The sequence below is a fragment of the Drosophila montana genome, unplaced genomic scaffold, assembly GCF_035044405.1.
Source record: "Drosophila montana isolate Dmon_TW-CO22-7 unplaced genomic scaffold, ASM3504440v1 contig_2667_1, whole genome shotgun sequence".
Taxonomy (NCBI): Eukaryota; Metazoa; Arthropoda; class Insecta; order Diptera; family Drosophilidae; genus Drosophila; species Drosophila montana.
Window position 1 is genome coordinate 559,379 of NW_026997534.1, and position 22,098 is coordinate 581,476.

Consider the following 22,098-nt stretch of genomic DNA (forward strand, 5'->3'; position numbering starts at 1 on the left):
TTAAGTATTTTTTATGGTTTGTTTGATCAATTTTCTGATTTCGAAAAATATCTGTATATTGGCTTATCCAGCAAAAGTTTACCAAAACCTTAACTATATCATATAAAATGTCGACTTTAATAATTTTATTGCATCAAATTTGTACGTTAAGCAAGTAAGAGTCGGGAGTGCACGACTTGGGGATATCCTGAAGCTTCTCCCAACACCAAAGGCAGCTCGCGCTATGTAGGATGATTGATCTGTATATACTTATATAGAAGCTTCATGTCAAATTTGTTGACTCTCGCTCTTAAAACCTTAGAGATTTCCTCAAAAACAGATTTTTGATGTCAATTCTTATCGATTTCTTGGAAACGTGGCAAGTTATCGGTTATCGAAAACAAACTAGGAGGACCTTCGGTCAAAATTGCAGTCTGTAGCTCTCAAAGGTTCGGAGAGCGACACGTTCATTTATACGGACAGACGAACGTAGCTGGATCGACTTTGGCTATTGATACTGATCAAGAAGATATACACCTTATCGGCTCGGAGATGCTCCCTTCTGCCTGTTACATACATTTGCAGAAATACGTACGAAGGCATATAAGTATTATATATGAGTTTGTGTGTATGTATGTGTGTGTAAGTGTATGCATGCATGTATGTATGCACTTATGTGTATATGTATGCATGCATGTTTGTTTTCTAATACCGAATGCAGACCTTATTATGTCCCTGCGCTGCAAATTTAAATAAAACGAATTTCTACCAAGTGCCCTCCTCCTCGATTCTCAAGGATTCAAGTACGCACTGTAGTTTTTCATGCTTAGCTCTAGTAGAGTAGTGATTTTTATTTGGTATTTTTTGTTTGCTCTTTGTATGTACATTTGTATGTATGTATGTACGTGTGTACATATACATATATGCATGCATGAATGTAGGTATGTATGTACATACGAAGGTATGTCTTTATGTATGTATGTCTGTATGCATGTATTTATGTATGTATGTACATATCTGTGTATGTAGATGTTTGTTTGTAGGTATGTATGTGTGATTGCATGTATGTGTGTATGTCACATAAGGTAACTACAGTGAAAGTTTCAGATTCCTAGCTCTTATGGCTTGGGCTGTGCGTTGATCAGCAATCTGTCAGTTATTTAGGACAAACAGTTTTCTATATAGAGATAAATTCAATTACGAAAGTTAATTGAATATTTTATACGTAAATTATTTTGGAATTACGTCACGTAACGTCTCACAAATTGTTTGTTTATATCTTGAAAGCATTCTTGCCGCAGATGCCCCATCCTACTCTAGTACTATACAGAAATGAACCCAAAGAAAAAACATTAGAACTTCTTGATGTTTACCTTCATGTTGTAGACATACGTCCGGCAGGTGCGTGGCCCAGGAATTGCCTATTTTTAGTTTAATCAATCTCTAGGGTTGCCTGGGAACAACTGTTTTTTGTTTTTTGTTTAACTGATATTAATTGTTTATTTAGGCTGTGAATCAAGTTATAAACATAATGCAATAGTTGAATATTTTTTTTCAGTCTGTATTTAATTATAGCATATTAAGCATTTATTGCACAAGAATGCGAAAAATGAATTTGGCCTCAAAACTGGTTAATTATTATTAAGAGTGTAAAAAAACAAAAACAAAAAAAAAAGCGATATAATCTTCCAGTTTTCCGAGTTGTTCTAGACCGGAAAGAAAGTTAATGCGCCATGCTCATGGCTTTCAATACAGGTAAACATGTGTTTAGCTATTTATATACATATGAAATATGTTAGTTTTTTTTGTAAATTATTCGAGGGCAGGTGAGAAGTGGATGGAAAGCTTTTAGCAGTTCCCGAGTCACATGAGCTATCCATGCACAAAGGTAAAGTAACACCATTTTTGCTTTAGCACTTATGCGATTTTTTTTTTATTTTTATATATATTTTTTAAGTTTACAAATACAAAAAGTGATTTTGACTATGGCAAAGTCAAGGTTTTTTTTTAAAGGTGTTTCTACTTGTTCTATGTATTCCTAACGATCTCGTCCTCTTACAGTCTTTTCTAACACTGTCGCTACTTAACACTTAATTGCTATGGTTAAAAGTACTTATTACGATATGATATGATGTGAAGCACAACGCACTGCATTACGTTTATCAGGTTATCAGAGAATTTGAGTCTAGCTTCCAATTTAGTTCGCAGCGTCCACCTCGTTGGAGGCGGCCGAGGCGCCAAAGCCGCTGAGCGCTGGTGTGGGCGGGAACAGCTCGGCGGCATGCGTCAGCTTGGCCAGCTGGTCGGAGGTGAGCAGCTGGGGCCTCTCGAACGCGCTCGCATTGGATTTGGTCAGCTGATAGAAGGCTGTGTCGCTGTGCGTTATGTTCACAATGCTGCCCGTCAGCGGCAGCGTCTGGAGCAGCTCCTGTGGACTGCTGAAGGCGCCAATATTCACAGGCGCAATGCCCGTCAGCACCTGGCCCGATACGTTCGTCTGTATCGGCAGCGGTATGTTGCCCAGATCGATGTGGCTCTGATTGGTGTGCGCATCGTAGAAGGTCAGATCCACGCGTTCCTGGCTCTCGAAATCGGTTTCATTGTCGCCCACCTCGGTGAGTATGCCAATCTCATAGACCACTGCCTTGACCACATACCTACAGGGAAGGGTGAAGAGTGGAGATTCAGGTAAGTTGAGGTTAACGTAAGTTCTTGAAAGTATCTATCAAAAAAGTCTTGGTTTAAGTAATACTTAAAATACTTATATCAAGAATTTGCGTACTTGAAAGAAGCGTGAAACTTGGTTGAGCTAAGAATTATGTTTTACATTCAAGACATTTTAAGTTACGAAGAAAAAAGTCTTTTTTTAAGTAAAAAATAATTAAATCAAGAACTTGCTGCTTGCAATGATTATTTATATTGTTGGGTTAAAAAATGCTAATAAAGATAGGAATAAAAGTTTTGGATTAAGTAAAAAATACTTAAAATAAGAATTGTCAAGCTTAAAGTAAGCGTAAGCGTTCTTGAAATAAGAATTTCATTTCGAAAATTTAACTTTGGCTGAATATGGAGTTGCTTTTGTTTCTTTCTCGCGTACTTACAGATTCTTGGGCGTATCGTTGAGACTGGCCTGCAGCTCCTCTATGGTGGCATTGTCCAGGCCGGAGCTGGCGTCCAGCACGGGCAGCGTGCAGCCAAAGGCCAGTAGCATGCCCAGCACGGCGGCGCCCAGAATCGCATGTTGTGTCTGCATCTCAGTTGAACTGTTGTGCTTTTGAGATTTGTGCTTGGCGGCAAATGGAAACGCGCTCCTCCTGTTCTATGGCTGCCTTCTAAGAAAACGCTTTGCTGCTGCTGCTACTGCTGCTGCTGTTGCTCTGATCCCTAGCCTGATGTTCGCAAGTTTGAGCCTAATTAGTGCAGATCAACGGCTTTTATAGGCATCGCCAATGCTGCGGCCAGGTGCGAGACGCGATTCCGCGTAATTATTGACACATGCTAATTGGCCGACAGGTTTTCGGTTTGGCCGTTGCCAGTTGTCTGCGACTGTTGCCGCGGACCCCTCTCCGCGCTTCTCGCTGTTTCTAGGTACGTGCTCAGGGCACGGGGCCATCCATTGTTTTTGTTATTGTTTCTGGCTGCAGGCTCTAATTAATTGTGCTCGTTTTGTATTAATACAGCGGCCGTCTACGCAAATCTCGGCTTGGTGTAAAATCGGCCGCCTTCGAGCTGGGGCAATTGAATTGCCGAGTCAATCGGTTTATGTGTTGTTTACCCGGCAGCTGGCCCAAAAATAAGTTCATAAACATTGCGCTCCTGACTGACGCACTCGCTGCCCGCCGCCGTCTGCTTAACTGACCGGCCAAATTACGCATTCGCCCCGTTTGACGTTTGTTTATTGTAAAAAAGCTGTGAAAAAAAGCCAAAACAATTGCAGTTTACAAATCGCATTCAGCATTTTTTGTGTATTTAATCTAGCCTGTGCTGGCAAATGCAACTTTATTGCAAGCATTAATTAATCATACGCAGCGTGCGCCGTGCTTTTGTTAATTATATAAAAATCACTCATACGCAGCGTGCGCCGCAGCTAAAATATAAAATCGCAGAAAATTGTTGGTTCTCTTTTCATTTTCATAAAGTTATATATTTATTTATAAACAAAAGCTTTTCGGATCTTAAAATTATATTATTCCTTTACATACTAAACCAAATTACAACATTTTTCGCTCTGGTTTCTATTCGATATTGTTATTAAGTTTTATATTAATTTACCAGCTGCAATTTGTTGGATCTCGAAAAACTACTAAGTCTCATAATGACTACAAAAACTTATGCAAAAATCACTCATACGCAGCGTGCGTCAGCGTCAAAATATGAAAACATTTCATTTTATATTTGTGCTTATTTAATTTTCTCAAGTTTCGTATTGATTTGCATGTCTGAAACATTTCTAATTCTCATAATTGTTGCTAAGTTTTCGAAAGCTTTAATTGAATTATATTCAGACATTTTATGCAACTTATAAATAATATTAAATTTAAATTCAAACAAAGCTCGATAGCTATAATTGGATTAAAAGTTGGCATTAAAATAAAATAAATAATATTATATTATTATAAAATATTATAATTAGAGCTGCGTCTGCATCCGGCATCGCCTTTTTTTTCGGGGGAAAACAGGCATCAACTGCTTTGAGCTGCTTTTTAGCCACAAAGAACTAGAACAATCTCGACTTTTCATTTATTGATTAGCAGCTGCGGGTGGCTGGAAAGTCTTCCACGCAGTCTTTGTTTTTTTCTTTTGTGAAAAGTAATTGAAAGCTTTATGGAAAATTTTCTGGATCAATTCGCACATTTGATGCCAGCTAAATTTAATTGACAAAGTGGGCACCGTTCAGCTTCAATAATAATTATCACAGCACTAAAAAGTTATATTTTCTGCATATAAAACATTTCAAATAGCCAGAAATATTTAACCAAAGAAGTTCTCTAAATTTGGTCCAGTTTGTAATAAGTTGTACTTAACATTTTTAAGGATTTTTTATTGTACTTTATCAGAGTTCCCTGACTGCAAAGCTTTTCTTTTTAGCAGCCAATTAATTGAGGGCCACGCGAAACCTAAAGCTCAGGCCCAAAAAGTGAAAATTGGTTCGAAATTTTATTGTCAACGGTTAAACAAACAATTGTGAGCGACATATTAGAGGCTGTTTAAGACTCGAGTCTGTTTTCCGCTGTGCGCAACAAAAAATTAGTCAGCAAAATTTCGCTTGCTCCTGCTGCCAATAAATCCCCGTAAACAAATTGATATTTTTAATAAAATTTCTTGGAAACACCTTTGAACAAATAACAAAAATATTAAAACAAAAAAGAAAAAAAAAATCGAAGCGTGTATATAGCGAACTTGTGTTAATTAAATTAATTTCGCTTAGTAGGAATCAAAACAAGAAACAGACCCAAGCCGAGCACATTGGACGGGGCCATTCCTTCGGCTCATATGACATGCAGCCAAGTTGAATAATCAATCCTTGAGCCAACTAATTCTACGAATGCACAAAGTTTTTGTGTTTTTTTTTTAGCTGAAGGTTGTATCTATTACCATTAATAAACTCAAATCAAAAAGAATATCGAGAAAAGATGAAATTAATTAAAACAAGTAAGAGGTCGGGAGCTCCCGACTAGGGGATACCCTGAACCCTCTTCTTCCAGCAGGCGATAGCTATAAAATGAAAAATACTTGATATATATGTACTATTCTAGAAGCTACATGTCAAGTTTGGTAACTCTAGCTCATATCGATTTTTATCGATTACTTGGAAACGGGGCAAGTTATCGAATATCGGAAACCAACTCGATCTGCGCGGGCACTAGGAGGACCTACAGCCAATATTTCAAGTCTCTAGCTCTTATAGGTTCTGAGATCCTTGCGTTCATACATACGGACGGACGGACAGACAAACGGACGGACGGACAGACAGACAGACGGACATGACTAGATTGACTCGGCTCTTGATGCTGATCAAGAATATATATATACTTTATGGGGTCGGAGATGCTTCCTTCTGTCTGTTACATGCATTTGCACAAATACATAATACCCTTTTTACCCATTTTCAATGGGTTCAGGGTATTAAAATATATATAGAGAAAAAAAAAGAGCAATTAAAGGAGAATTCGCAGGTCTTCGGATGGAAACGCACGCGCAAACCAGTTGAGAAAATATAAAAAAAAAAAAAAAAATTTATCGCGCTCGCTGCGGGCCACGTTCGAAGTGTGTGCTAACTGAAAGCTTAGCTCGAAACTTTTTTTTTTAGGCGCTCGGCGTTAACTTTAAAAACTCGCACGCTTCTCGTCAGCGAACTTATTATCAATCTGGACTTTGTGGCGAAAACAACTCGGCAACTAAATCAGCAGCAACAATAATAAAAAAAACAAAGATCATGAAGTGCGCTTTAATATTCACTGTGAGTAGCAGCTCCATCGGCAGCTCCAGCTTCCACTGAGCCCAGCTCATGCTCAACCCATCTCTCCCTCTCTCCCTTTAGCTACTGGCGGCTGCGACTTGCTCTAGTTGGGCCGCACCCTTTGACCTAAACGATCTGTTCCTGGGCCTGCCTAGGAACGCGCGTGTGGAGCAGCAGCCGGCACAGGATGTGTTCAAGCGTCAGGTTGTGGCCAATCCCGATGGCGAGCTGAAGCAGGTCTCGTTCAATGCGCTAATTGGCAATCTGGAGAACAGCTTGTTTCAGTCCGCCTTGAGCTTGAACGGCGCCAGCGCGCCCGACTCCGAGGTGACCGAGGTGAAGCCCGACCAGGACACTGACAGCGTGGAGCACAGCGTGAACAAGCGCTCCGATGAGCCTCTGGCCGCCGCCGAGACAATTGTCGTGCCTGCCGATGGGCAGGAGCGCAAGATTCTGGTGCAGACCACCAAGAAGGTGCCGCTCAGCGATGAGGGCGTGCCCGCCCATCTGATCATCGATCATGTCTCGGTGCTGCCGCAAGCTGGTGCCTCGGTGCCGCTGATACCCACCTTCCAGGTGCACCGCACCAAGATCACTTCGGCCACCATCACCGAGGACGCCAACAACGATCCCAGCGACGGCAAACAGACCAAGATTAGCATCACCAAGACATCGATCACCTCAACGGCGCCCGTGGAGAGTCTCGAGACGCAGGGCACCAGCATCAATCCGGAGTCGACGGGCGCCAGCACCACAGAGAAGGTGATCACCACCAGCAGCGAGGACGGCAGCAAGGGCAGCAGCACCACCACCACCATTACGAGCACCAGCACCAGCACCACCGCAGAGAACCCCATCCTCAAGCTGAAGGAGGTGGAGGAGAAGCTCAAGGCGAAGGTGGCCGAGGTGGAGGCTAACCCCGTCATCCTGACCGCCCGTGTCTGAAATGGTAGACGCCTCTAGCCAAGTCACATCGCGCTCTCTCTCTCTCTCTTCCACACACACACACACATATCTACATACATATTTATATTACGCCAAGTTCAATTAAAGTCATGTGATTTGATCTGAAGCTCAAACAGCCGACGGCGCCTCTTTATTCAAATTCGAAAAACACACACAATAAATCGCACGCTCAGCTCTGCCCAATTCCGAGGCTCTAATTGCTGGCGCACACATCCGACCCGACTTTGGATTAGCATCCACTCCGGCGATCCGCTCAAGCATAACAGATTTTCCCACTCGCTACGTGGCGAGTGAAAGGAAATGGCAAATGCTCCGAGTTCGCTTTTCCGTTTCGCCATTGTCAGACTCTCAGTCAGATTTTCACTTGATTGTTGTCTCGGGTAAATAGAAAATTGTTCAATTTTGATTTCAAATTTCCGATAGAATTGAATTGGGTTAGTCAAATATTGCCCAACTTTGTTGGCGTGTGTACTTTTTGCGAATCTGGACTCATGCGCATTTTGTTATGCTCAAAAAAAGTGTTAATTAGTTGAGATTCGGCAATTTGAAGCGTTATTCAAAATGTAATCAAATCAAAAGTGAGTAATGCTTCGATCATCTATCGAGTAAACCGAAAATTGCCAATATGTTAATTATTTACTCAATTATTTCTAAAGTTAAAGCCAAGCTGTTTCGTAATAAAAATACCATACTATAAAGTATATATCAAAAATAGTTTTTATTGAAATTTTGTTTGTGGATTGCATAAGAATTTCTGTTTAACAGCTTTTCTTTTCAAATTAATTTATAATTTAAACTTCTCTTTAATAGCTTTTCTTTTTAAAATAATTTATAATTTATATTGACTTTTTTTTTGTAATTGTTGATATTTATTTGATTCTTCCCGTCTCTCGATCTTTCTCGAATTCTGTTTTTTCTCTCTTTAACTCTTCTTCCCTCTTTTTTGGTCGCACTCACTCGATCGCTCTCTGTATCTCTCTTTATTTACCTCTCTTTCTCCCCAAGCTATCTCTTTGTCTTCTTATTCATCGCCTCTAAATCTCTCTCTCTCTTGTAAAATTATCACTCTCGCTCTTTCCCAATTTCTTCCTCTGTCCCACACGTTATCATTGTCTTCCATTCTCTCTATCTTTGATTATCTCTTATCCATTCCTTATCTCTCTCTCTCTCTCTCTCTGTCTGTCTCTCCCTTCCTCTGTCTAACACGTTCTTCCCCTCTGTCTTCTATTTAAAGTATCTCTCACTGACTTGTTTCCTCTCTGGTCTCGATCTTTCTCTCTCTCCATATGCATATATATATCGCTCTCTCTCTCTATATCTCTCTCCTATTATTCCAGAGTGTTTTGAAGCAAGAAAGTTCTTGTTCTTCCTCTCCCACCTATCCATTCTATTGTTGTCTAAGTAAGTATCGACTTTCTATGCGATTCTCATGATTTTATGTAAGCCGTACAACTTTGATGCTTTTAAATGATTTTTATTTTGGAAATAATGTTATACAATTCTCTTAAAACTTATTCAAATTTAAAGGAACTATCTATTAAAAATGAATCGGAGCTCAGCCGAGCCCAAACAAATAATATTCTTCAGCTGTTAACTTATCTATTACAGTAAGGTAGGTACTTCGGTTGTCTCTTGCTTTGTCGACCATTTATAATAATAAATAAATAAATAATAATGGTTACACAACTTCTTCTGTCTAATCTGTGTACAAATTCAAGTATTTCAAGTATTTGTCTTGCTCAACTTCACATTTGATGTTTATATAATTTGTCGCCTCTTGCTTTATTACAGCTCTGTAAATATTTTCCCCCCACCTCGTTTGAGGTTTTATCAACAAGCACCTGATACCCTCCTCAGGTATCTGCGTACAATTATTGCGCACATTGCACTGGGATTCACTCGGTCGCTGGCCAATTGCACTGACTCATCTATGTGGATCTGAATATGACCCTCTCCACTCGCCGCTTCCCTTTGAGGCCACGCACATCAATCAAAACACGATCGCGGAATTGATAAACAGACGGACACGAGCACAAACAGAGCTCGAGGGAGGGGCTGCAGGGGCAGGCGGCCCACATGACCAGAAGAGACCAGACATTAAGTATACGCAGCGTGTTGCAGAATTTAGACAGACGCAACGAAAACAAATTGTTCTTCTATTTACAGTTAGTCGAGCAGGCAATTCAGCAGTTAAAATTAGCACAAATTGTTATAAATATTGCGTTTAGTATTTGCACATTAATTTAATTTGAAATGAGTATAAGCCAGAATACATAATAAAAGGTGTCAGATAAGGCGTTTGTTGGCCTATTGATAACGCGGAATATGTGAATACATATTCAATTTGTAATGCGAGTACTCAAAATATTTGCTCGCTGACTGAGCTTTAGCTGCCCCTGGCCTAGTCACTTGCTGTCCATTGAATACACAGAAAGAAAAACTATGGGAAAGAAAAACTTAAGGAAGGCTTCCTTGCATTTGAATCTTTGGGGTAAGATTCTTAAGATTTAAGCTTAAAGTTATTGAATAAAGTGTAATTTGCACTTTATTGCAGTTAAGTTCTAAATGGTCTTAAAATAGATATCCAATCTTTGATTCGCTAAGCTGAAAGTTCTTAAAATAAGTGTTATTTGTACTTAATTTCAAATAGTCTTTAAATAGGTATCAAAATGCTTCAAACAAGTAAATTAAGTAGAATACTTATTTCAAGCTTTATAAGGTCAAGAAAAATCAAAACTTAATTTGAGTCTATAATCACTTAAAACTAGCAAGTCGAGGCTAGGTTAGGAATTACAAAGAAGAAAAGGTTGCAGACGATTCAAACTGAAATCATATTGGGATAAAAAAAATATTTAAAAAATCTTGATTCAATTTTTTTTGGTATATAAAAGTTGTGCTTGAATCGAGTGAGCCGTCATTCAAGTCAGAAATCCATCAACTTTTTCTCTCTGTGTAGTTTTTGTTGTTGTTTAACTTTTGATAGCAATTGTTACCCTTAAATTTTCGTTAGGTTTATCTTATCAGAATGCCCAAAAAAAGAATGAAGAACAGGAAAAAAGAACAAATGAGCCGAGAGCCAAGAGCCAATTGTCGATGGCCATTCAATGGGCGGATGCGTTGCCCGGCTCCACACACAGCTCGCTCTCAGTCCAAGAAAAGCAGCCGGCGCATACGCTACGCTTTTCCACCTGTCCACAACTGAGCCAAGTGCGAAAAAAAAACACACAGAACTCGAACGGTGAGCGAGATAACCACAACAATAACAACAACACTAACAAAATTAAGTGAAAAAGAAAATAAAAAACAGTTGTTAATATTCTTTATGGCCGTGCCATGCGTATCGCGGTCTCAAAGCCCGAGTCTATGTTTCTATATAAAAGTACAAGCAAGTGCGACAGTGTAATTTCATTCAAGTGCACTCATTCAGTGACTCACCTGTGTGTGTTGTGATAACAATAAATATAAGATAATTTGAATTTGAATTGAATACTCAATTCCCCCTATATATACCATAGACCAAATTGACGAAGAACTCATTAACTTGATTAGATACACAAATTTGGCAAAGCTCTTTTCTAATTTCTAATTGAATTTACAGCCAAAGGTATTGCGTGCGTGTTCCTATCGAGAGTAGAGGCCACTCGATTGGCATTTAACCCAACTTTAAAAGTAACCAAAATAAAAATAAAGAAAAACCTGAAAACATGGCCGGTGTCAGCGTGGGATTTGCCAAGTGCTTTATGCTATTTATGGCCGTTGTCATATTGGTAAGTCCAACTATCTATAATATACAACAACTTCCAAGTTAAGATACAGCCTGAGCTCTGCTCAATTTCATTGCCAAAATCATAAAACACACATTAGTCAGTCAAAAATTATAAAAGAAAAAGATATAACTAATTACTTTGGCTCACAAAGCAAATCGTTTTTATTACTTCCACGAATTTTTGCACATGTTCTATTACTAATTTTTAGAAAATTATTGTATGCTATTTCATGATTTTTTCTTATCAAAATGATAGATTTGCTGTAGATTCATAAAAATTTCCCAAGCAATTACTTGATAATTTACAGAGCTATGATAATTTCTAGATTAATACAACATAAGAATGTCTTTTTAGAGAAAATACTTTATTCTCTTCCTTCATAACAATTATCAGATCGTAACTTAATCTACACGTGTTTCAGCGATTTTGGAATTTCCACCCGCAAAGGTGAAAAATGCTTGTATGAAACTTTTTTGCTTTATCTCCAATTTAACTAAAATTAAATTTTTTCAAAGATCTTTCTCAAAATTCTTTTGTTGTTTCACACTTTTCGGAAAATCCATCTTCCAAAGTGAAAATGGAGGATTAAGTCCATATGAGCTCTCTTTCAATTTTCGTCCGATTGGCTTAAACAATATTTTTAAAGCTTAGCAAAGAAAATAGAATAGATTGAATATAATTGATAGCATGTTTCTGCGATTTTTGAAAATCCACCTGCAAGGTCGGAAAATTGGTGCGAAACGGTTATACGAAACCGATCCGGCTTGAAAATATTAAGTTGAGTCAGTTTAAAAAGAGGTATCAATTAAGTAAAATTACTTTTTAATAAAAGTTTTGAGATATTCATTTGCTTATTGGCCATTAAATTCGTTTCAGGTACAAGGACTCGTTTACCTGGGACTCGCAATATGGGGCATAACATTGCAGGACTGTCAGGCAACAACGGATATTGCCAACGAACCCTTCAAGTTTGCCATGGACTTGATATACTTTGTGCGTAAGTACCAGCCGCTGCCTAATCCCAGCAAGAATCGTAACTCAAATATTCAACAGAGGAGGATTGCGGAAGCCCCGCTATCGATTTCCAGGGCTCCACCTTCGACCTGACCATGGACTGGTCCAAATCCTATGAGGTGACGCATCGCGAGTTCATATTCATGGTCACCTATGCCGTGGTCAGCGGCCTGTGGGTGGCTTCCTCGGTGCTTATCATACGTGAGTCCTTCATCAGATATATCTATGAATATATATTATAATATGGCATATCTCCTTTTCCATAGTCACCTTGTGCTGTGCCACGACCAAACTGATCTCTGGTGCCATCTACTGGCCCTGGTTTCTGTCCGTGCTGGCTGGCTGCATTCTGGACGTGGTGGCCACTGTCTACCATGCCCTGGACATAACCAAAACTATGGTAAGTCCAAGTAAATACCATCTGCCTTATGGCGATTCTAGATTGAGTTTTATTTCCTGTGCAGTCCCTGCAAGATGCCTTCGATTTTGTGGGCGTCACGTCAGACGATCTGTCCACCCAACTGATGGCTGCTTTGGAAACCTTTGGCGTCTACTTCTCAACGCCCGCCATTTTGCTGACCTGCATTAGTTGCCGCGTGGTGCTCATCTGGCTGCTGAACCTGATTGGCGGCATCTTCTGTCTGTCCCTTTCGAATGTGCTGGCCAACCAGACGGCCGCCAAGGCTAGCAGCAAGGAGGCGGCCAGGCGACAGCAGACGCCACCGCCTGTGGTGCCGGTGGAGCGCGAAGTGCAGCAGCCAACGGCACCAGCGGCAATAACACCGCAGTCCGAGCTGGAGCCACAGTATCCGGAGCAGATACGCCCCAAGCCGTTGCCCATATTCATACCAGCGCAAACGGCGGACATGTTGGAGAGACAGGATTCCCGCTATCAGCCCAACGATCGCAGCACGCTGCAGTCGCCGGTCCTGGTATTGCCTCCACTTCAGCAGCAGCAGCAGCTGCAGCATCAGCAGTCGCAGCAGCTGCAGTCACCTCCGGTTCAGCCGGAGATCAACACCTACCGCAACACAAATGCCCATCCCGATCAACTCAACTATCCGCCCTCGGAGCCCGCAACGCCACGGTCTCTGTCGCCGGCAGCGCAACAGCTGGCCACGGGCTCAGCTCTAAATAGTCGCTATTCGGAAATATATCCAGCACAGCCGTCCAATCCACGCTTCAGCGAGGAGCTGCGCAATCAGATGCCCTGGTCCTACACGAGCGTGATTAACAAGCCGCCGCCGCCACCGCGCAAGCCCCAGGTGCAGATCTATCCACAGATACCCGAGCCGGACTATGCGGAGCAATAGTTGGCCGGGGCACGGCGCTGATTGCGGGTTAATCAGCCTGGTTGCGATACATTCCTTGCCACTTGTTTTGAGTTATTGTTATCTTTATTACATTCATAAAGCTAATGCATATGGCCAACAGCTTGACTTTCGCTCGCATCCTGTTCATGGCTGGGAATCTGTTGCTGCAGCTGCTGTTGCTTGTGTTGCACATGCGTCGCCACAAGTTGCAGCACTTCGGCTGCGCTTAGCTCCATTTTTTCACCGCCACTTGCATGCAGCTCCAGCTTAGGCGGCTCCTGTTGAACAGCCTTGGCACCCACCACAATGGTTAAAGGATGGCCCAGGCGTTTGGCATCCAGCAGACGTTTGCCTATGGTCAGATCCTTGCGCTCATCGTGCAGCAGCTGCTCGGCGCCACAAATTTGTGTAAGCTGCTGCAGTAGCTCATTTTCTATGCGCTCCGCTGGCGCCTGCTCCTTGCTGCCCTGCTTGGGTCCAATCAGACAGACATCGTAGGGCGCCAGCAGCTTGGGCCAGCGTAGTTCCTGCTCCGTGGAGAGCACTTCCAGCGCTGCAGCAATGACGCGCGTTATGCCTATGCCATAGCAGCCCATCAAAAGCGTTTCTGGTTTGCCCGACTTGTTTAGAAAAGTGGCGCCCAGTGGCTTGGAGTACTTGTCGCCCAGCAGAAATGTGTGTGCCACCTCCACGCCGCGCACACGTCTCAGCTGTTTGCTCTGGCAGCGGGGACACGTGCTGGCAGTTTCTGCATCGCTGCCTAAGACTTCAGCATTTCCAGCATAGCCGCAGGCGCTGCAATTGAGCAGCGTATCCTCGCCGACTGGAGATATATAATGATATTCATGCGACAAGCTGCCGCCCATAATGCCCGTTGCAGCCTCAACTGTAGAAGAGTCAGCGATATTAGCAGACACATTTAATGGACCAACAATGCACCTTTGACAAACGGCACTTCCAGCTGCCTGAAGAAGCGCTCGTACGCATCACTGACTGTTGCATAAGTGCGCTCCGCTGCCTCCTTGGTTACATCGAATGTGTACATGTCCTTCATTAAAAATTCCTTGGCGCGCATCAGGCCAAAACGCGACTTCAGCTCATCCCGAAACTTGGGACCAATCTGATACAGACGCAAAGGCAGCTGGCGATACGAGATAGGCGCTGCTGTGGCCAGCATGGCCGTAACCGCTTCCTCATGAGTCTGTTGAGATGCCATGTTTAATTATATGATTCTATGGAAATATCATACTCACTGGACTCATTAGGAGCTGTTTGCCGCTGCGATCGCGCACCATATAGAACTCGGATATGTCACCCTCCAGCCTGCCCGTCTTCTTCCAAAGCTGTGCTGGTGTTAAGACGGGCAGGCTGATCTTCTGGCCGCCCGCCTCTTGCATATTGCGCTGCACCAGGCTAATGCATTTGTCTACGGCGCGCTGGGCTATGGGCATTATCTGGTAGGTGCCGTTGCTGCCCGACTTGATCAGGCCAAGCTCTGTTAAAAGCTGGAGATCAAAGGAAATTCAAAATCGGTTTGCTGCTTTCGTAACAGAGTTCACTTTTACCTTTTGACTGCGTGACAGTTGCTCCGTTTGCTTGACAACGGCATTTTTTGGTGTAATTAAAACGGGCCAAAACAGACGCGAGGCTTTATTCATGTTTTGGGCGCATTTAAAGAACTTATCAAATAAATAATAAAAGTTACATATATAACCGGCAATAGAAGAGGAAGAGTGTGTAAAACAGCTGTTGACGAATATCGATTGCAACGTAAATATATCGATATGTGTTGTACTATCGCCAGTGTGACCGCTTGCTGCTAGATCGTTGACATAATATTTGCATCGCCGGTGTTTTGTTTATTGTGTACGTTTTGCAACATTTAACCAACATGAGCAATAATTATAAGGAGCTATACAAAAAGAGCGTAGATCTGGGCGAGCAGCAAAAGCTGCGCCAACAACAGCTGCTATATGAACAAAAGAAGCGACGCCAACAGCAACAAGATGTGCACCGGGCCATGCCAGACTCTGACGAAGGCGATGATGCGGAAGCGCAGGAGAAACCGGAAGGGCAATCTAATACGCAGCGGAAACAGAGCAGGCAGCGCAATCGCGCCAGTAGCAGCAACAGCAACAAAAGCAGCCGCAAAACCCCGCATTTGCGACTGCAGCAGTCAGAATGGCTGCGTCATCGTCCCGAGAACTTATGCGATTGGCTGTTATTGCCCTGCCCAGTGGGCAAGCGCTGCCTGGTCATCGCCAGCAACGGACGCACCAAGGTGTATAACAAGGCGGGTCGCATGACCATGCAGCTGCGCACCCTGCTGCCGGGCGATGGTTACGTGCAGAAGTTTAAAACCGTGCTCGACTGCGTGTATGTTTCGCAACTGGAGACTTTCTATGTGCTGGATGCGCTCTCTTTTGGCCAGCAACAGCTGCTTGACTGCGATGCCAATTTTCGATTCTTTTGGCTGCGCTCACGCTTCGATGAGCACGGAGAGCTGAGCCAGTGCAGCAAACGCAATGAGAAACCGTTCAAGCTGCTGGAATATTACGACTTTGAGGATGCGAGCGCTGTGGAGCAGGCGCTGCAACGTTATCCGCAATGGGAGGACAATAAGCCGGAGCTGGACGGTCTACTCTTCTATCACAAGGAGGCCAGCTACACGTGCGGCACCACGCCGCTCGTCTGCTGGCTGTTCGCCTATATGCTGCCCGATGTGCTCAACCTGCCCGTGCACAGCGGCTATGAGGCGCCGGAGGATTATCTGCCTAGCTCAGCGCTGGACTTCATGGATGATTTTGACAAGAAATTGGTGGAGCTGCGACAACAGCACAAGAAACCGGGTAAAGTAGTCACCGAGGAACCAGCTAAAGAGCCAGCTGCAGCTGGCTCTGCTGCGATGGAGCAGGAGCCGGACGATGAGCTCGAGGAATTTGCTGAGCTGCGCAATTTGTTGGATCGTGAGCGACGTCTGGAGTTGGGCGAACTGGACATGGATTGCAGCCCGGCATCATCAGCTGTCGGCGGCAGCTGTTGAGCCTCGTCTGCCTTTCGCTTTTTTGGGTGGGGGTATGAGCTCTGGTGGTGGCTCTACGGCGCATGCGCACTGCAGACCCTGGGTGCCAGGCCAGAACGCAGCCCAGATAAAAAACACAGCAGCTCGAAGGCAGCTAAAATTTATGAAAAGCTTTAAAATATTAACAAACAAAAACAAAAAACAAACAAATTGATTAATTATGGTCATACAGCGCAGCTGGAAGATTCTAAGCGACGCGGCGAGCACAGCGCACAACAGCAGCGGCAGCGATGCACAGCAGCGTTCGCCTGGAGCACTGCAGGCCAATTCCTCGTCGGATGACTCGGACTGCTCCAATCAGACGACGCACTCCATGGACACACGCGCAGCCAGTCCCATGAAACAAACGGAAACGGAGGCGACGACGGAGAACGGAACGGAGACCGCACTGGTGCGTAGAGATTAGATTAGACATGAGATGTGTCCAATAATTACTTTTATTAAATTCACCTTCGAAATAACTTAAGTTACGTTTGTGTTAAGTAGGTTAGCAGAAAAAATATTCCTTGCAAACGGGAACTATTTAACTACTTCCCTTTATTTATATACTCTTGCAAGGTGTATAATTTTGTTAAGGAGACGACATCTCCGTCTGCCTTTTTCTATGTCTCAGCTTAAATCTTATCCTATCCATTAACTGACAGAAATTTGTAACCACTTCGGAAATGGCGGAGACAATGCTGCAGCGCATCCGTCAACGTTACAACGGCGTCCACAACATGGAGAGCGGCGGCAGTGCCGAGTCGGCGATGCGAGCTCTGGAGCTGTTGCGCATCAGCGTGCAGCAGGCTTTCGATGCAGAGGTCAATGACATTATCAAGCGTTATATGAACGTAAGTAGTTACAGTCCATTTCAATTGTTAACCCATCAATAAGCTATTTATTTGCGACTGACTCTTGCAGAACTACTTCAAGCCCGCCTTTGGCAACATCAAAGAGAATCTAGGACAGCATGCCGTAAACGAGGAAACGCTCCAGAAGATGTCCTCCTGTGCCCTGCTGGAGAATGCCAAGGCGCAGTATACGAATTTTGTGTTGCGACAACAACGACCCATCGGTGCGGCAACAACCACAGTTGTTACGGAACAGCAGCGTCTGGCGTTGAAGCGACCCGCCAAGCCGCTCGACTACAACACCAGCAAAATGTTCAACAACAGCATGTGCTATGCTGTGGCCGCGGGCAAACCCATGACCTGCGCTGCAAATGTGCAGCAGCAGCAGCAATTGCGGCTGCAGCAGCATCAGCAGCAACAACAACATCTCCAACAACAACAACAACAACAGCAGCAGCAGCCGCATTTGTTGCAATTGCAGCGCACACCGCTTATAAGTGGTCCATTGCCCACGCCCGTGCGTCGTCAGATCTTCTGGAACACCGCACAAATCTCCACCAGCACCAAATTTGTGCTGGACGTGCAGGCGAATCTGGCCTTTGGCTTTAGCATTGATGGCAAGGAGCTGGGCGGCGCGCGTTTGGCCAGCAAACATCCGGAGATAATACGTTATCTACCCGACGCCGAGGATCGTGAGTGGCTATCGGCACGTGGCATTATACCAGCCGAGAGTCGCAGTTCGCGCTTCTTGTTTCTCATCTACGACGAGGTCTGCCGGCTGCAGCAAACCCACGAGCTGTACCGGCACAAGACCAACATTGATCTCAGCATGATGCTCACGTTCAATGTCACCGAGACCATGATACAGAAAATGAAGCTCTTCTTTGTGGACTTGAACATCAAGAGTCGCGGCCTGATCACCAACTCGTTTATAATGACCACTAATCAGCAGCAGCAGCTGCAGCAGATTCACCAGCAACAGCAGCTGCAGCTACAGCAGCAACAGGCGCAGCAGCAGCAGCAGTTGATCAGCAACAACAACAGCCATTTGCGCAATGCGCTGCTCCAGGGCGTGCCCGCTCAGCCGCAGCAGACGCCAACAGCCACAGTGGAGGATGCCGCCGCCGCCTCCTCTAAAGAGCTGCCTGCCACAGCCGCAACGCCCTGTTTACAGGGCACCGTCGTGGGCAGCAGCACCACAAATCCGCTAAAGGCCAAGCTCCTGGCCAGCAGCTCCTCGGCGCTCAGCTCATCGCATGCCACGCTCACCGCGCTGCTTAACCAGGGCGGAGTTGCCACCGGCTCGGTGCCAGCCAGCAGCAGCAAATTTCGCAACTAATCGCGTGTCAGTTGCAAGTATATAAATGCTCGTAATAAATAACATTTGAGTAGCTTGCGTTCAAGGGTTTAATTTGTTGTTGTGCCAACTATTTTCGTCACGCTATCATATCGCATTAATTGAAACCATCGAGCAATCCATTGGGGCTTAAATGTTGTATTTAGTTATTAAAAAAAAGGCAGCTACACTTAATAAATGTACAGAATAAAAGTCTCTGCCTATTCAATAAAAAACTCAATATGCATAAAGTTGTATTTAATTTAATTATTATGGCTTAAGTGAAAGCCACACCTAATGTAATGAATCGTTAGCTTGTTATAGATATTCTCCTTACAAGTATTTGCTTAAGTGCTTAATAATAATACGTGACATTATTTTAATATGTAATCAAAGCAGCTCTTGACTGTAAACAATTTCGAGGGCCTCTCTTTGCGCTTCTCATGAAATCAATGTACGCATACTTGACTTGTGCTCATTAAATTAATTTTAATGTACCTTTTGGCCGGCTGCCAAATTCAGCATAGAACCAATATGCTCCTCAATTGAATTGTAGCGCACAATTCTCTATGCGTTGTCTAGCGCATGCTTCATTGGGGCATTTCTCCATATCTCGAGTGTTGTTGTCGTGCAACTGCTGTCTATATACACATCTGTCTATATGTTTATATATACAATATATATTATGTATACATGTGTATATATTTTTTGGTGTATATGCAAAGAGCGCAACGCATCGCATTATAGCTGGCAATTCATGCAGCTTCCATAGGCAACGCTGCCTGCTCCCACCGCTCCCCCTGCACCCTGCTCCGTGCTCCGTGCTCCTCCTGCTGGTGTTTTGGCTGTGATGGCTGGCTGATTGGTGTGTCTGTGGAAAACCACTATACGGCTCACATTCTGGCCGGCGGTCGTGTTGAACGTGAACGTGTGGACGTGGACGGGACGATCGTTTTAATTTTGGTTTTTGATCGCGCATTTACAGTTCTTTCTAAAAAACAATAAAATTCAGGCATCGGCGTGGAAATGTGCTACATATTCCGAAATTGAACGTCTCGGGTTCGTCTCTTCGTGCCTGTGTGTGTGTGTGCGTGTGTGTGTGTGCCTGTGGCAAGTTCAGAGACAGTCGATCTGAATATTTTTGCGCTATATTTTGGAAAACGCAGCCGCATTTCTTTGTAGTAGCCACGAATACCCCGAGGTGATCGCTTCGTAAAATCTCTCAGTTTCAGATCGATTTATATATTTATACAAACAGCAGCAACATGAGCAACGTGGTAGTGGTAAGTCTCAATAGGACTCCGTTAATAACTAGCCGAAGGAATTAAATAGTAATATTTTTAAATAGGATGAGGATCTGACACCTGAGCAAATTGCGGTGCTCCAGAAGGCCTTCAACAGCTTCGATCATCAAAAGTCGGGCAGCATACCCACCGAAATGGTTGCCGATATTCTGCGTTTGATGGGTAAGATCAATCACTCATCAGTCATCATGCCCTAGAATACCCTGTAATATATTTTTTGTGTCATTTAGGTCAGCCCTTCGACAAGAAGATCTTGGAGGAACTGATTGAGGAGGTTGATGAGGACAGTAAGTACACAATTTGCACAATTCATAATATTTAAGCCCCATTCATTATCAGCTATAGTAGTATATATATGGGTTTTAAAAGCTGCTTCAATTTCGTGGTCATATTTCACACTGAAAGTGTCATAAATTTATTAACAATTTGCAGTATATCATATGGAATTATTAGAACACACTTCCAGCTACTTGACAATTTACTAAAAATATATGTGCATATATATTCAATTTTGATTATAGAGTCTGGTCGCTTGGAATTCGGTGAGTTCGTGCAGCTGGCTGCCAAGTTCATTGTGGAGGAGGATGCCGAGGCCATGCAGAAGGAGCTGCGCGAGGCGTTCCGCTTGTATGACAAACAGGGCAACGGCTTCATTCCCACCACCTGTCTGAAGGAGATCCTCAAGGAGCTCGACGATCAGCTGACCGACAAGGAATTGGACCTCATGATCGAGGAAATCGATAGCGATGGTTCCGGTACAGTTGATTTCGATGGTGAGTACGCGGCTCTTCTCTCTTCAACAAATATGCTATAGATACATACATACATACATACATATATGCATGTATCTTATGGAATCGTTTCTAGTAGCTTGCGAAAAGCGCCCACGTAAACACAGATACACACACACACACACACACAAGCCATTTACACCCACAGTTTTAGTTTTTTTTTGTAAACATCAGCTAGATGGGCAGATGACAACGCAGTTCTGTTGATCTTGAGTTCTCGATTTTGTGACAGCCCGCCTCTGATCGTTTTGGAGCATATCGATGCTATTTTTAGGCGCGCGACACACAAACTATAGTTGGAAAAACGAATTTCCATATATTTGTTTTCGTGGCATACATTTTAAAAATTAATGAACACATGCACATATATTTATTTATAAATTTCGGTTTAATGTCTGTCATTTTGTTTAATTTACAGAATTCATGGAGATGATGACCGGCGAGTAAATAAACCCAGTCCCAAGAGCCGCACGCACACATACACACAACCTCACACAGATACACTGACACACGCACACATAGGCACACACACACACAGAGACACTCCCACACTTACACACTTGTACCCACCTGTTGGGCACACGTTTATTTGTTTATATTTGTACATTTGTTTCATTTCGTAAACAAATCCACGTACTTAAATTGAAAAAAATCCACAAATTAATAGCATTAAACTTTTGTACTACTTTTTTATACCAAAAAAAAAACAAAAACCAAAATAAATACAAAAAGCTGTGTATGCAAAAAGATAAAAGTAAAAACAAAAAAAAAAAAAAACAAAACAAATACAATTTTGTAAACTTTTTATTTTTATGGTTATGCTATGCTGTCAATGCCAACCGCACAGTTGGCTGATAAACTGGCGGCTATCAGTGAAGAGCGCGCACCTGAAGAAAGCTGACGAAAATAAAATACAAAAACAAAACGAAAAGGAAAAAAATAATAAAAAAAAAAAGCTCGTCAAGTTTTTAACTACGCTAACATTACATACAAAGCGCTTGGCGCGCTCAACGCTGACGTTGGCCTCGACGCTGACGTCGCTGCCGCTGCCACTGCCACTGCCGCTCCCTCTGCTGTTGCTGCTGCTGCCGTTGCTGTTGCTGCCTGCCATTGACCAATTCGCGCTGTGGCCCGCTCGACTTGGCGGCGTTTTTCTTGGGGCCACCGCCGCGCAGTCGGTTCAGTTGCTTGGCTGTGGCTTTTGTGTGCGCTTGCCGTTAGCTGCCAGTGTTGAGCTACGCCCGATCGCAGCA

General features: G+C 43.3%; 7 protein-coding genes across 7 annotated transcripts; 5 read left to right on the top strand and 2 right to left on the bottom strand.

Moving 5' to 3' along the window:
- Positions 1–1,881: 1,881 nt before the first annotated feature.
- LOC135429444 (uncharacterized) lies at positions 1,882–3,390 on the bottom strand. Its single transcript, XM_064683744.1, has 2 exons — positions 3,081–3,390; positions 1,882–2,636 (listed from the first exon to the last, which is right to left on the bottom strand). Exons 1-2 carry the CDS (start codon positions 3,230–3,232, stop codon positions 2,177–2,179), a joined length of 612 nt encoding a protein of 203 aa, XP_064539814.1. The 5' UTR covers positions 3,233–3,390; the 3' UTR covers positions 1,882–2,176.
- Positions 3,391–6,299: 2,909 nt separating this feature from the next.
- On the top strand, positions 6,300–7,518 carry LOC135429453 (uncharacterized). Its single transcript, XM_064683757.1, has 2 exons — positions 6,300–6,439; positions 6,521–7,518. Exons 1-2 carry the CDS (start codon positions 6,416–6,418, stop codon positions 7,382–7,384), a joined length of 888 nt encoding a protein of 295 aa, XP_064539827.1. The 5' UTR covers positions 6,300–6,415; the 3' UTR covers positions 7,385–7,518.
- Positions 7,519–10,490: 2,972 nt separating this feature from the next.
- LOC135429431 (uncharacterized) lies at positions 10,491–13,617 on the top strand. The gene is made up of 6 exons (XM_064683725.1): positions 10,491–10,643; positions 11,004–11,172; positions 12,049–12,169; positions 12,226–12,387; positions 12,453–12,586; positions 12,651–13,617. The coding sequence occupies exons 2-6, from the start codon at positions 11,110–11,112 to the stop codon at positions 13,497–13,499; spliced, it is 1,329 nt and encodes a 442-aa protein (XP_064539795.1). The 5' UTR covers positions 10,491–10,643; positions 11,004–11,109; the 3' UTR covers positions 13,500–13,617.
- Positions 13,601–15,200, bottom strand: ProRS-m (prolyl-tRNA synthetase 2-like protein, mitochondrial). Its single transcript, XM_064683724.1, has 4 exons — positions 15,065–15,200; positions 14,753–15,004; positions 14,439–14,700; positions 13,601–14,385 (listed from the first exon to the last, which is right to left on the bottom strand). Exons 1-4 carry the CDS (start codon positions 15,155–15,157, stop codon positions 13,601–13,603), a joined length of 1,392 nt encoding a protein of 463 aa, XP_064539794.1. The 5' UTR covers positions 15,158–15,200.
- Positions 15,201–15,302: 102 nt separating this feature from the next.
- On the top strand, positions 15,303–16,554 carry Snup (snurportin-1). Its single transcript, XM_064683726.1, has one exon. The coding sequence runs from the start codon at positions 15,391–15,393 to the stop codon at positions 16,540–16,542; it is 1,152 nt and encodes a 383-aa protein (XP_064539796.1). The 5' UTR covers positions 15,303–15,390; the 3' UTR covers positions 16,543–16,554.
- A 186-nt stretch (positions 16,555–16,740) lies between these two features.
- LOC135429429 (forkhead box protein P2) lies at positions 16,741–19,001 on the top strand. Its single transcript, XM_064683723.1, has 3 exons — positions 16,741–16,972; positions 17,226–17,414; positions 17,485–19,001. The coding sequence occupies exons 1-3, from the start codon at positions 16,742–16,744 to the stop codon at positions 18,751–18,753; spliced, it is 1,689 nt and encodes a 562-aa protein (XP_064539793.1). The 5' UTR covers position 16,741; the 3' UTR covers positions 18,754–19,001.
- Positions 19,002–19,881: 880 nt separating this feature from the next.
- On the top strand, positions 19,882–21,558 carry TpnC73F (Troponin C at 73F). The gene is made up of 5 exons (XM_064683727.1): positions 19,882–20,033; positions 20,099–20,216; positions 20,285–20,341; positions 20,576–20,827; positions 21,264–21,558. Exons 1-5 carry the CDS (start codon positions 20,016–20,018, stop codon positions 21,290–21,292), a joined length of 474 nt encoding a protein of 157 aa, XP_064539797.1. The 5' UTR covers positions 19,882–20,015; the 3' UTR covers positions 21,293–21,558.
- The last annotated feature ends 540 nt before the right edge of the window (positions 21,559–22,098 follow it).